Source organism: Heptranchias perlo, chromosome 20 (genome assembly GCF_035084215.1).
Source record: "Heptranchias perlo isolate sHepPer1 chromosome 20, sHepPer1.hap1, whole genome shotgun sequence".
NCBI lineage: Eukaryota > Metazoa > Chordata > Chondrichthyes > Hexanchiformes > Hexanchidae > Heptranchias > Heptranchias perlo.
Window position 1 is genome coordinate 33374827 of NC_090344.1, and position 12273 is coordinate 33387099.

The 12273-nt window shown below is 55.8% G+C and overlaps 1 protein-coding gene across 1 annotated transcript in view; it reads left to right on the top strand.

Annotated features, from left to right (window-relative positions):
- The first annotated feature begins 10111 nt into the window (after window positions 1–10111).
- Window positions 10112–12273, top strand: part of LOC137336022 (calcium-activated potassium channel subunit alpha-1a-like) — a 140340-nt gene continuing 138178 nt past the window's right edge. Inside the window, exon 1 of the mRNA XM_068001525.1 lies at window positions 10112–10183. Within this exon, the coding sequence (XP_067857626.1) occupies window positions 10112–10183 (72 nt within the window). The remainder of the gene's footprint in view (window positions 10184–12273) is intronic.

The window sequence follows — 12273 nt, forward strand, 5'->3', positions numbered from 1 at the left end:
GTCTATCTGTGGGTGAGCTCAAGTTTACGGAGGGTGTGTCGGGAGAGTCTATCTGTGGGTGTGTCGGGTGAGTCTATCTGTGGGTGTGTCGGGAGAGTCTATCTGTGGGTGTGTCGGGTGAGTCCATCTGTGGGTGTGTTGGGTGAGTCTATCTGTGGGTGTGACGGGTGAGTCTATCTGTGGGTGTGTCGGGTGAGTCTATCTGTGGGTGTGACGGGTGAGTCTATCTGTGGGTGTGTCGGGTGAGTCTATCTGTGGGTGTGTCGGGTGAGTCTATCTGTGGGTGTGTCGGGTGAGTCTATCTGTGGGAGTGTTGGGTGAGTCTATCTGTGGGTGAGCTCAAGTTTACGGAGGGTGTGTCGGGAGAGTCTATCTGCGGGTGTGTCGGGTGAGTCTATCTGTGGGTGTGTCGGGTGAGTCTATCTGTGGGTGTGACGGGTGAGTCTATCTGTGGGAGTGTTGGGTGAGTCTATCTGTGGGTGAACTCAAGTTTACGGAGGGTGTGTCGGGAGAGTCCATCCGCGGGTGTGTCGGGTGAGTCTATCTGTGGGTGTGACGGGAGAGTCTATCTGTGGGTGTGTCGGGAGAGTCTATCTGTGGGTGTGTCGGGTGAGTCTATCTGTGGGTGTGTCGGGAGAGTCCATCTGCGGGTGTGTCGGGTGAGTCTATCTGTGGGTGTGTCGGGAGAGTCTATCTGTGGGTGTGTCGGGTGAGTCTATCTGTGGGTGTGTCGGGTGAGTCTATCTGTGGGTTTGTTGGGAGAGTCTATCTGTGGGTGTGTCGGGAGAGTCTATCTGTGGGTGTGTCGGGTGAGTCTATCTGTGGGTGTGTCGGGTGAGTCTATCTGCGGGTGTGTCGGGAGAGTCTATCTGTGGGTGTGTCGGGAGAGTCTATCTGTGGGTGTGTCGGGTGAGTCTATCCGTGGGTGTGTCGGGAGAGTCTATCTCTGGGTGTGTCGGGAGAGTCTATCTGCGGGTGTGTCGGGTGAGTCTATCTGCGGGTGTGTCGGGTGAGTCTATCTGTGGGTGTGTCGGGTGAGTCCATCTGTGGGTGTGTCGGGTGAGTCTATCTGTGGGTGTGTCGGGTGAGTCTATCTGCGGGTGTGTCGGGAGAGTCTATCTGTGGGTGTGTCGGGAGAGTCTATCTGTGGGTGTGTCGGGTGAGTCTATCCGTGGGTGTGTCGGGAGAGTCTATCTGTGGGTGTGTCGGGAGAGTCTATCTGTGGGTGTGTCGGGTGAGTCTATCTGTGGGTGTGTCGGGAGAGTCTATCTCTGGGTGTGTCGGGAGAGTCTATCTGTGGGTGTGTCGGGTGAGTCTATCTGTGGGTGTGTCGGGTGAGTCTATCTGTGGGTGTGTCGGGAGAGTCTATCTGCGGGTGTGTCGGGTGAGTCTATCTGCGGGTGTGTCGGGTGAGTCTATCTGTGGGTGTGTCGGGTGAGTCCATCTGTGGGTGTGTCGGGTGAGTCTATCTGCGGGTGTGTCGGGAGAGTCTATCTGCGGGTGTGTCGGGAGAGTCTATCTGTGGGTGTGTCGGGAGAGTCTATCTGTGGGTGTGTCGGGAGAGTCTATCTGTGGGTGTGTCGGGTGAGTCTATCCGTGGGTGTGTCGGGAGAGTCTATCCGTGGGTGTGTCGGGAGAGTCTATCCGTGGGTGTGTCGGGAGAGTCTATCGGTGGGTGTGTCGGGAGAGTCCATCTGTGGGTGTGTCGGGTGAGTCTATCTGTGGGTGTGTCGGGTGAGTCTATCTGCGGGTGTGTCGGGAGAGTCTATCTGCGGGTGTGTCGGGTGAGTCTATCTGTGGGTGTGTCGGGAGAGTCTATCTGTGGGTGTGTCGGGTGAGTCTATCTGTGGGTGTGTCGGGTGAGTCTATCTGCGGGTGTGTCGGGAGAGTCGATCTCTGGGTGTGTCGGGAGAGTCTATCTGTGGGTGTGTCGGGAGAGTCTATCTGTGGGTGTGTCGGGTGGGTCTATCTGCGGGTGTGTCGGGAGAGTCTATCTGTGGGTGTGTCGGGTGAGTCTATCCGTGGGTGTGTCGGGAGAGTCTATCCGTGGGTGTGTCGGGAGAGTCCATCTGTGGGTGTGTCGGGTGAGTCTATCTGTGGGTGTGTCGGGTGAGTCTATCTGCGGGTGTGTCGGGAGAGTCTATCTGCGGGTGTGTCGGGAGAGTCTATCTGCGGGTGTGTCGGGTGAGTCTATCTGCGGGTGTGTCGGGTGAGTCTATCTGTGGGTGTGTCGGGTGAGTCTATCTGTGGGTGTGTCGGGTGAGTCTATCTGTGGGTGTGTCGGGAGAGTCTATCTGTGGGTGTGTCGGGTGAGTCTATCTGTGGGTGTGTCGGGTGAGTCCATCTGTGGGTGTGTCGGGAGAGTCTATCTGTGGGTGTGACGGGTGAGTCTATCTGTGGGTGTGTCGGGTGAGTCTATCTGTGGGTGTGTCGGGTGAGTCTATCTGTGGGTGTGTCGGGTGGGTCTATCTGTGGGTGTGTCGGGTGAGTCTATCTGCGGGTGTGTCGGGTGAGTCTATCTGTGGGTGTGTCGGGTGAGTCTATCTGCGGGTGTGTCGGGTGGGTCTATCTGTGGGTGTGTCGGGTGAGTCTATCTGTGGGTGTGTCGGGTGAGTCTATCTGTGGGTGTGTCGGGTGAGTCTATCTGCGGGTGTGTCGGGTGAGTCTATCTGCGGGTGTGTCGGGTGAGTCTATCTGCGGGTGCGTCGGGAGAGTCTATCTGCGGGTGTGTCGGGAGAGTCTATCTGCGGGTGTGTCGGGTGAGTCTATCTGTGGGTGTGTCGGGAGAGTCTATCTGCGGGTGTGTCGGGTGAGTCTATCTGCGGGTGTGTCGGGAGAGTCTATCTGCGGGTGTGTCGGGAGAGTCTATCTGCGGGTGTGTCGGGAGAGTCTATCTGTGGGTGTGTCGGGTGGGTCTATCTGTGGGTGTGTCGGGTGAGTCTATCTGTGGGTGTGTCGGGTGAGTCGATCCGTGGGTGTGTCGGGAGAGTCTATCTGTGGGTGTGTTGGGTGAGTCTATCTGCGGGTGTGTCGGGAGAGTCTATCTGTGGGTGTGACGGGAGAGTCTATCTGCGGGTGTGTCGGGAGAGTCGATCTCTGGGTGTGTCGGGAGAGTCTATCTGTGGGTGTGTCGGGAGAGTCTATCTGCGGGTGTGTCGGGAGAGTCGATCTCTGGGTGTGTCGGGTGAGTCTATCTGTGGGTGTGTCGGGAGAGTCTATCTGCGGGTGTGTCGGGAGAGTCGATCTCTGGGTGTGTCGGGAGAGTCTATCTGCGGGTGTGTCGGGAGAGTCGATCTCTGGGTGTGTCGGGAGAGTCTATCTGTGGGTGTGTCGGGAGAGTCTATCTGCGGGTGTGTCGGGTGAGTCTATCTGTGGGTGTGTCGGGAGAGTCGATCTCTGGGTGTGTCGGGAGAGTCCATCCGTGGGTGTGACGGGTGAGTCTATCTGTGGGTGTGTCGGGAGAGTCTATCTGTGGGTGTGTCGGGTGAGTCTATCTGTGGGTGTGTCGGGTGAGTCTATCTCTGGGTGTGTCGGGTGAGTCTATCTGTGGGTGTGTCGGGAGAGTCTATCTGTGGGTGTGTCGGGTGAGTCTATCTGTGGGTGTGTCGGGTGAGTCTATCTGCGGGTGTGTCGGGAGAGTCTATCTGTGGGTGTGTCGGGTGGGTCTATCTGTGGGTGTGTCGGGAGAGTCTATCTGTAGGTGGGTCGGGTGAGTCTATCTGTGGGTGTGTCGGGAGAGTCCATCTGTGGGTGTGTCGGGTGAGTCTATCCGCGGGTGTGTCGGGAGAGTCTATCTGTGGGTGTGTCGGGTGAGTCTATCTGTGGGTGTGTCGGGAGAGTCTATCTGTGGGTGTGTCGGGTGGGTCTATCTGTGGGTGTGTCGGGTGAGTCTATCTGCGGGTGTGTCGGGTGAGTCTATCTGTGGGTGTGTCGGGAGAGTCTATCTGTGGGTGTGTCGGTAGAGTCTATCTGAGGGTGTGTCGGGTGAGTCTATCTGCGGGTGTGTCGGGAGAGTCTATCTGTGGGTGTGTCGGGTGAGTCCATCTGTGGGTGTGTCGGGAGAGTCTATCTGCGGGTGTGTCGGGAGAGTCTATCCGTGGGTGTGTTGGGTGGGTCTATCTGTGGGTGTGTCGGGAGAGTCTATCCGTGGGTGTGTCGGGAGAGTCTATCCGTGGGTGTGTCGGGTGAGTCTATCTGCGGGTGTGTCGGGTGAGTCTATCTGTGGGTGTGTCGGGTGAGTCTATCTGTGGGTGTGTCGGGTGAGTCTATCTGTGGGTGTGTCGGGTGAGTCTATCTGTGGGTGTGTCGGGTGAGTCTATCTGCGGGTGTGTCGGGTGAGTCTATCTGTGGGTGTGTCGGGAGAGTCTATCTGTGGGTGTGTCGGGTGAGTCTATCTGTGGGTGTGTCGGGTGAGTCTGTCTGTGTGTGTGTCGGGAGAGTCTATCTGTGGGTGTGTCGGGTCAGTCCATCTGTAGGTGTGTCGGGTGGGTCTATCTGTGGGTGTGTCGGGTGAGTCTATCTGTGGGTGTGTCGGGTGAGTCTATCTGTGGGTGTGTCGGGTGAGTCTATCTGTGGGTGTGTCGGGAGAGTCTATCTGTGGGTGTGTCGGGAGAGTCTATCTGTGGGTGTGTCGGGTGAGTCTATCTGCGGGTGTGTCGGGAGAGTCTATCTGCGGGTGTGTCGGGTGAGTCTATCTGCGGGTGTGTTGGGTGAGTCTATCTGTGGGTGTGTCGGGTCAGTCTATCTGTGGGTGTGTCGGGAGAGTCTATCTGTGGGTGTGTCGGGTGAGTCTATCTGTGGGTGTGTCGGGTGAGTCTATCTGTAGGTGTGTCGGGAGAGTCTATCTGCGGGTGTGTCGGGTGAGTCTATCTGTGGGTGTGTCGGGAGAGTCTATCTGTGGGTGTGTCGGGTCAGTCCATCTGTAGGTGTGTCGGGTGGGTCTATCTGTGGGTGTGTCGGGTGAGTCTATCTGTGGGTGTGTCGGGTGAGTCTATCTGTGGGTGTGTCGGGTGAGTCTATCTGTGGGTGTGTCGGGAGAGTCTATCTGTGGGTGTGTCGGGTGAGTCTATCTGTGGGTGTGTCGGGTGAGTCCATCTGTGGGTGTGTCGGGTCAGTCCATCTGTAGGTGTGTCGGGTGGGTCTATCTGTGGGTGTGTCGGGTGAGTCTATCTGTGGGTGTGTCGGGTGAGTCTATCTGTGGGTGTGTCGGGTGAGTCTATCTGTGGGTGTGTCGGGAGAGTCTATCTGTGGGTGTGTCGGGAGAGTCTATCCACGGGTGTGTCGGGTGAGTCTATCTGTAGGTGTGTCGGGAGAGTCTATCTGTGGGTGTGTCGGGTGGGTCTATCTGCGGGTGTGTCGGGTGGGTCTATCTGTAGGTGTGTCGGGTGGGTCTATCTGCGGGTGTGTCGGGAGAGTCTATCTGTGGGTGTGTCGGGTGAGTCTATCTGTGGGTGTGTCGGGTTGGTCTATCTGTGGGTGTGTCGGGTGAGTCCATCTGTGGGTGTGTCGGGTGAGTCTATCTGTGGGTGTGTCGGGTGGGTCTATCTGTAGGTGTGTCGGGTTGGTCTATCTGTGGGTGTGTCGGGTGAGTCCATCTGTGGGTGTGTCGGGTGAGTCTATCTGTGGGTGTGTCGGGAGAGTCTATCTGTGGGTGTGTCGGGTGAGTCTATCTGCGGGTGTGTCGGGTGAGTCTATCTGTGGGTGTGTCGGGAGAGTCTATCTGTGGGTGTGTCGGTAGAGTCTATCTGAGGGTGTGTCGGGTGAGTCTATCTGCGGGTGTGTCGGGAGAGTCTATCTGTGGGTGTGTCGGGTGAGTCCATCTGTGGGTGTGTCGGGAGAGTCTATCTGCGGGTGTGTTGGGTGGGTCTATCTGTGGGTGTGTCGGGTGAGTCTATCCGTGGGTGTGTCGGGAGAGTCTATCCGTGGGTGTGTCGGGAGAGTCTATCCGTGGGTGTGTCGGGTGGGTCTATCTGTGGGTGTGTCGGGTGAGTCTATCCGTGGGTGTGTCGGGAGAGTCTATCCGTGGGTGTGTCGGGTGAGTCTATCTGCGGGTGTGTCGGGTGAGTCTATCTGTGGGTGTGTCGGGTGAGTCTATCTGTGGGTGTGTCGGGTGAGTCTATCTGTGGGTGTGTCGGGTGAGTCTGTCTGTGTGTGTGTCGGGAGAGTCTGTCTGTGGGTGTGTCGGGTCAGTCCATCTGTAGGTGTGTCGGGTGGGTCTATCTGTGGGTGTGTCGGGAGAGTCTATCTGTGGGTGTGTCGGGTGAGTCTATCTGTGGGTGTGTCGGGAGAGTCTATCTGTGGGTGTGTCGGGTGAGTCTATCTGTGGGTGTGTCGGGAGAGTCTATCTGAGGGTGTGTCGGGTGAGTCTATCTGTAGGTGTGTCGGGTGGGTCTATCTGTAGGTGTGTCGGGAGAGTCTATCTGTGGGTGTGTCGGGTGAGTCTATCTGCGGGTGTGTCGGGTGAGTCTATCTGCGGGTGTGTCGGGTGGGTCTATCTGTAGGTGTGTCGGGTGGGTCTATCTGTAGGTGTGTCGGGTGGGTCTATCTGTGGGTGTGTCGGGTGAGTCCATCTGTAGGTGTGTCGGGTGAGTCTATCTGTAGGTGGGTCGGGTGGGTCTATCTGTGGGTGTGTCGGGTGAGTCTATCTGTGGGTGTGTCGGGTGAGTCTATCTGTGGGTGTGTCGGGAGAGTCTATCTGTGGGTGTGTCGGGAGAGTCTATCTGTGGGTGTGTCGGGAGAGTCTATCTGTGGGTGTGTCGGGTGAGTCTATCTGTGGGTGTGTCGGGTGAGTCTATCTGTGGGTGTGTCGGGTGGGTCTATCTGTAGGTGGGTCGGGTGAGTCTATCTGTGGGTGTGTCGGGTGAGTCTATCTGTGGGTGTGTCGGGTGAGTCCATCTGTGGGTGTGTCGGGAGAGTCCATCTGTGGATGTGTCGGGAGAGTCTATCTGTGGGTGTGTCGGTAGAGTCTATCTGAGGGTGTGTCGGGTGAGTCTATCTGCGGGTGTGTCGGGTGAGTCTATCTGCGGGTGTGTCGGGAGAGTCTATCTGTGGGTATGTCGGGTGGGTCTATCTGTGGGTGTGTCGGGAGAGTCTATCTGTGGGTGTGTCGGTTGAGTCCATCTGTGGGTGTGTCGGGTGAGTCTATCTGCGGGTGTGTCGGGAGAGTCTATCTGTGGGTATGTCGGGTGGGTCTATCTGTGGGTGTGTCGGGTGAGTCTATCTGCGGGTGTGTCGGGTGAGTCTATCTGCGGGTGTGTCGGGAGAGTCTATCTGTGGGTATGTCGGGTGGGTCTATCTGTGGGTGTGTCGGGTGAGTCTATCTGCGGGTGTGTCGGGTGAGTCCATCTCTGTGTGTGTCGGGAGAGTCTATCTGTGGGTGTGTCGGGAGAGTCTATCTGTAGGTGTGTCGGGTGAGTCTATCTGTGGGTGTGTCGGGTGAGTCTATCTGTGGGTGTGTCGGGTGAGTCTATCTGTGGGTGTGTCGGGTGGGTCTATCTGTAGGTGGGTCGGGTGAGTCTATCTGTGGGTGTGTCGGGTGAGTCTATCTGTGGGTGTGTCGGGTGAGTCCATCTGTGGGTGTGTCGGGAGAGTCCATCTGTGGATGTGTCGGGAGAGTCTATCTGTGGGTGTGTCGGTAGAGTCTATCTGAGGGTGTGTCGGGTGAGTCTATCTGCGGGTGTGTCGGGTGAGTCTATCTGCGGGTGTGTCGGGAGAGTCTATCTGTGGGTATGTCGGGTGGGTCTATCTGTGGGTGTGTCGGGAGAGTCTATCTGCGGGTGTGTCGGGAGAGTCTATCTGTGGGTATGTCGGGTGGGTCTATCTGTGGGTGTGTCGGGTGAGTCTATCTGTGGGTGTGTCGGGAGAGTCTATCTGTGGGTTTGTCGGGAGAGTCTATCTGTGGGTGTGTCGGGAGAGTCTATCTGTGGGTGTGTCGGGTGAGTCTATCTGTGGGTGTGTCGGTTGAGTCCATCTGTGGGTGTGTCGGGTGAGTCCATCTGTGGGTGTGTCGGGAGAGTCTATCCACGGGTGTGTCGGGTGAGTCTATCCGCGGGTGTGTCGGGTGAGTCTATCCGCGGGTGTGTCGGGAGAGTCTATCCGCGGGTGTGTCGGGTGAGTCTATCCGCGGGTGTGTCGGGTGAGTCTATCTGTGGGTGTGTCGGGAGAGTCTATCTGTGGGTGTGTCGGGAGAGTCTATCTGTGGGTGTGTCGGGAGAGTCTATCTGCGGGTGTGACGGGTGAGTCTATCTGTGAGTGTGTCGGGTGAGTCCATCTGTGGGTGTGTCGGGTGAGTCTATCTGTGGGTGTGTCGGGTGAGTCTATCTGTGGGTGTGTCGGGAGAGTCTATCTGTGGGTGTGTCGGGTGAGTCTATCCGCGGGTGTGTCGGGTGAGTCTATCTGTGGGTATGTCGGGAGAGTCTATCTGTGGGTGTGTCGGGAGAGTCTATCTGTGGGTATGTCGGGAGAGTCCATCTGTGGGTGTGTCGGGTGAGTCTATCTGTAGGTGTGTCGGGTGAGTCTATCTGTTGGTGTGACGGGTGAGTCTATCTGTGGGTGTGTCGGGTGAGTCCATCTGTCGATGTGTCGGGTGAGTCTATCTGTGGGTGTGTCGGGTGAGTCCATCTGTGGGTGTGTCGGGTGAGTCTATCTGTGGGTGTGACGGGTGAGTCTATCTGTGGGTGTGTCGGGTGAGTCTATCTGTGGGTGTGTCGGGTGAGTCCATCTGTGGGTGTGTCGGGTGAGTCTATCTGTAGGTGTGTCGGGTGAGTCTATCTGTTGGTGTGACGGGTGAGTCCATCTGTCGATGTGTCGGGAGAGTCTATCTGTTGGTGTGACGGGTGAGTCTATCTGTGGGTGTGTCGGGTGAGTCTATCTGTGGGTGTGTCGGGTGAGTCTATCTGCGGGTGTGTCGGGAGAGTCTATCTGTGGGTGTGTCGGGAGAGCCTGTCTGCGGGTGTGTCGGGAGAGTCCATCTGTGGGTGTGTCGGGAGAGTCTATCTGCGGGTGTGTCGGGAGAGTCTATCTGTGGGTGGGTTGTTTCGGTATGGCCTCAACATTTTGAAGGGTTCAGGACTTTTTCTGACCGCAGGCTCTACATTTGAGAGTGAGATGAACTCTAGGCACACAAATGCCCTATAATTCAGGGCCTCTGGCCTTCCAGCCTTCCCACATTGCAGCAGCCTCCAAATGCCAACACAATCGACCCCACCCCCCCGAATTCCAGGGGGGCAGGGCCCTTTAAGTTGTTGGCGTGGCTGGTCAGTGCCCTCATGGGACTAAGAAAGAGGTACCTGCTGCTGACGTGCACTGGGAAAGTCGGAGGCCCATCCCCGAAGTAGTCAATAGGCCAGAACTTGTGGAGAGTCCTTCCGAGTCAAACATGCCTCAGTCATGCCCCCGGACAAAGCTGTGGTCAGACTCGGAGAGGTCGTGCAGGGAGACTACATCCACCCCCTCCCCCAGACCTCCTCCCCATGACTCCCCCACCCAGAATTTTTGGGTTGCTGAGTGCATGGAACTGAAAGTAAGTTCGCAGCTAAGCAGAGAAAGAAAAAACGGAAGGAACTTGCATTTATATAGCGCCTTTCATGACCTCAGGACGTCCCAAAGCACGTCACAGCCAATGAAGTACTTTTGAAGTGTAGCCACTGTTGTAATGTGGGAAACACGGCAGCCAATTTGTGCACAGCAAGATCCCACGAACTGCAGTGTGATAAATGACCAGATAACCTGTTTTTCTCGTGATGTTGGTTGAGGGAGTTCTCCGGGGAGAGCTCCCCCTGCTCGTCTTCGAAATAGCGGAGGTGGGATCTTCTCCGTCCAGCCGTGAGGGCAGACGTCTCAGCCCGAAAGACGGCGCCTCCGACAGTGCGGCGCTCCCTCACTGCTCGAGTCTCTGGTGTGGGGCTCGAACCCTCGACCTTCTGACTCAGAGGTGAGAGTGCGAGGTCGGGGGGGGTGCGGGGGGCAGGAGAGGGGAATGGCCAAACGTGTGAAAACAGATAGATGTCACATTAGCCTGGACTCCCGCTGCAAGCTCCTTTGGTCTCACCTCTCCCTTTCTTTCCCTCTGAATTAGTGGATGAGGAGGAGAGAAATGCTTCAGACGAACAAAATGACCATCACTGGAAAGCACAAGATCAGTCATCTCGTCCTGCAGCACCTGACCCAAAACTTGACCAAGGAGGTACGTTCCCTAACAGGAAGCAGAGAGTTGGGATAAATGGTTCATTCTCGGACTGGCAACCAGTAGCCAGTGGTGTTCCGCAGGGGTCGGTGCTGGGTCCCCAACTCTTTACAATCTATATTAACGATTTTGAGGAGGGGACCGAGTGTAACGTATCAAAGTTTGCCGATGATACAAAGGTGGGAGGGAAAGTAGAGAGTGAGGAGGACATAAAAAACCTACAAGGGGATATAGACAGGCTGGGTGAGTGGGCGGAGATTTGGCAGATGCAATACAATATTGGAAAATGTGAGGTTATGCACTTTGGCAGGAAAAATCAGAGCGCAAGTTATTATCTTAATGGCGAGAAACTGGAAAGTACTGCAGTACAAAGGGATCTGGGGGTCCTAGTGCAAGAAAATCAAAAGGTTAGTTTGCAGGTGCAGCAGGTGATCAAGAAGGCCAACGGAATGTTGGCTTTTATTGCTCGGGGGATAGAATATAAAAACAGGGAGGTATTGCTGCAGTTATATAAGGTATTGGTGAGACCGCACCTGGAATACTGCATACAGTTTTGGTGTCCATACTTAAGAAAAGACATACTTGCTCTCGAGGCAGTACAAAGAAGGTTCACTCGGTTAATCCCGGGGATGAGGGGGCGGACATATGAGGAGAGGTTGAGTAGATTGGGACTCTACTCATTGGAGTTCAGAAGAATGAGAGGCGATCTTATTGAAACATATAAGATTGTGAAGGGGCTTGATCGGGTGGATGCGGTAAGGATGTTCCCAAGGATGGGTGAAACTAGAACTAGGGGGCATAATCTTAGAATAAGGGGCTGCTCTTTCAAAACTGAGATGAGGAGAAACTTCTTCACTCAGAGGGTGGTAGGTCTGTGGAATTTGCTGCCCCAGGAAGCTGTGGAAGCTACATCATTAAATAAATTTAAAACAGAAATCGACAGTTTCCTAGAAGTAAAGGGAATTAGGGATTACGGGGAGCGGGCAGGAAATTGGGCATGAATTTAGATTTGAGGTTAGGATCAGATCAGCCATGATCTTATTGAATGGCGGAGCAGGCTCGAGGGGCCGATTGGCCGACTCCTGCTCCTATTTCTTATGTTCTTATGTTCCCCACCATGTCCGCCATCTCCGACTATCGCCTGTAGAGGGAAAGAAAGAATTTGCATTTATGTAGCGTCTTTCATGACCTCAGGACGCGCTTTACAGCCAATGAAGCACTTTTTGAAGTGTAGTCACTGTTGTCATGTCGGAATCCAATTTGCGCACAGCAAGATCCCACGAACAGCAGAGGTGTTGGTGATAATGAGCAGATCACCTGTTCTTTGGCGGTGTTGGTCGAGGGATAAACGTTGGCCCCAGGACACCGGGGAGAACTCCCCCCCCCCTTGCTCTTCTTCCAGTCGCGGCTGCGGGGACCTTTTTGCGTCCAGCTGAGAGGGCAGACAGGGGCCTCGGTTTAACGTCTCGCCCGAAAGACGGCGCCTCCGACAGGGCAGCACTCCCTCAGCACTGGCACTGGGAGTGTCGGCCTGGATCGCGGGGCCGAGTCCCACGTCATGGCCACTTCGATCAGTTCAACACTTGCCTCTGTAAAGCAAACGTCTTTGTGATTTGTGTATAGAATCACAGACAGTTACGGCACAGAAGGAGGCCATTCGGCCCATCGTGTCCGTGCTGGCCGAAAAAGCCAGCTTAACCCCACTTTCCAGCTCTTGGTCCGTAGCCCTGTAGGTTACGGGCACTTCAAGTGCACATCCAAGTCCTTTTTAAATGAGTTGAGGTTTTCTGCCTCTTCCACCCTTTCAGGCAGTGACCCCATTATCTGGTAGGCCTCAGAATAAATGACAGGTTTTCAGTGCAAGAAAGTGAGTGAAGCTGCCTGATATCTCCACTTTCCGACTGCCTTCCCCGGCTGTTAACGGCGGGAACCGCTGGCCGAGCTTTCGGGCATCGTCCATCAGCTGGTTTTACCGCCCAACGCGTCCAGCTGGCAAATCGCGTCCGTTGTACGCGGAGGGGACTGTACCGTGAAAATGGAGATCTAGGGAGAGAGACAGATGGAGGGAGAGAGAGAGAATCAGAGAGATA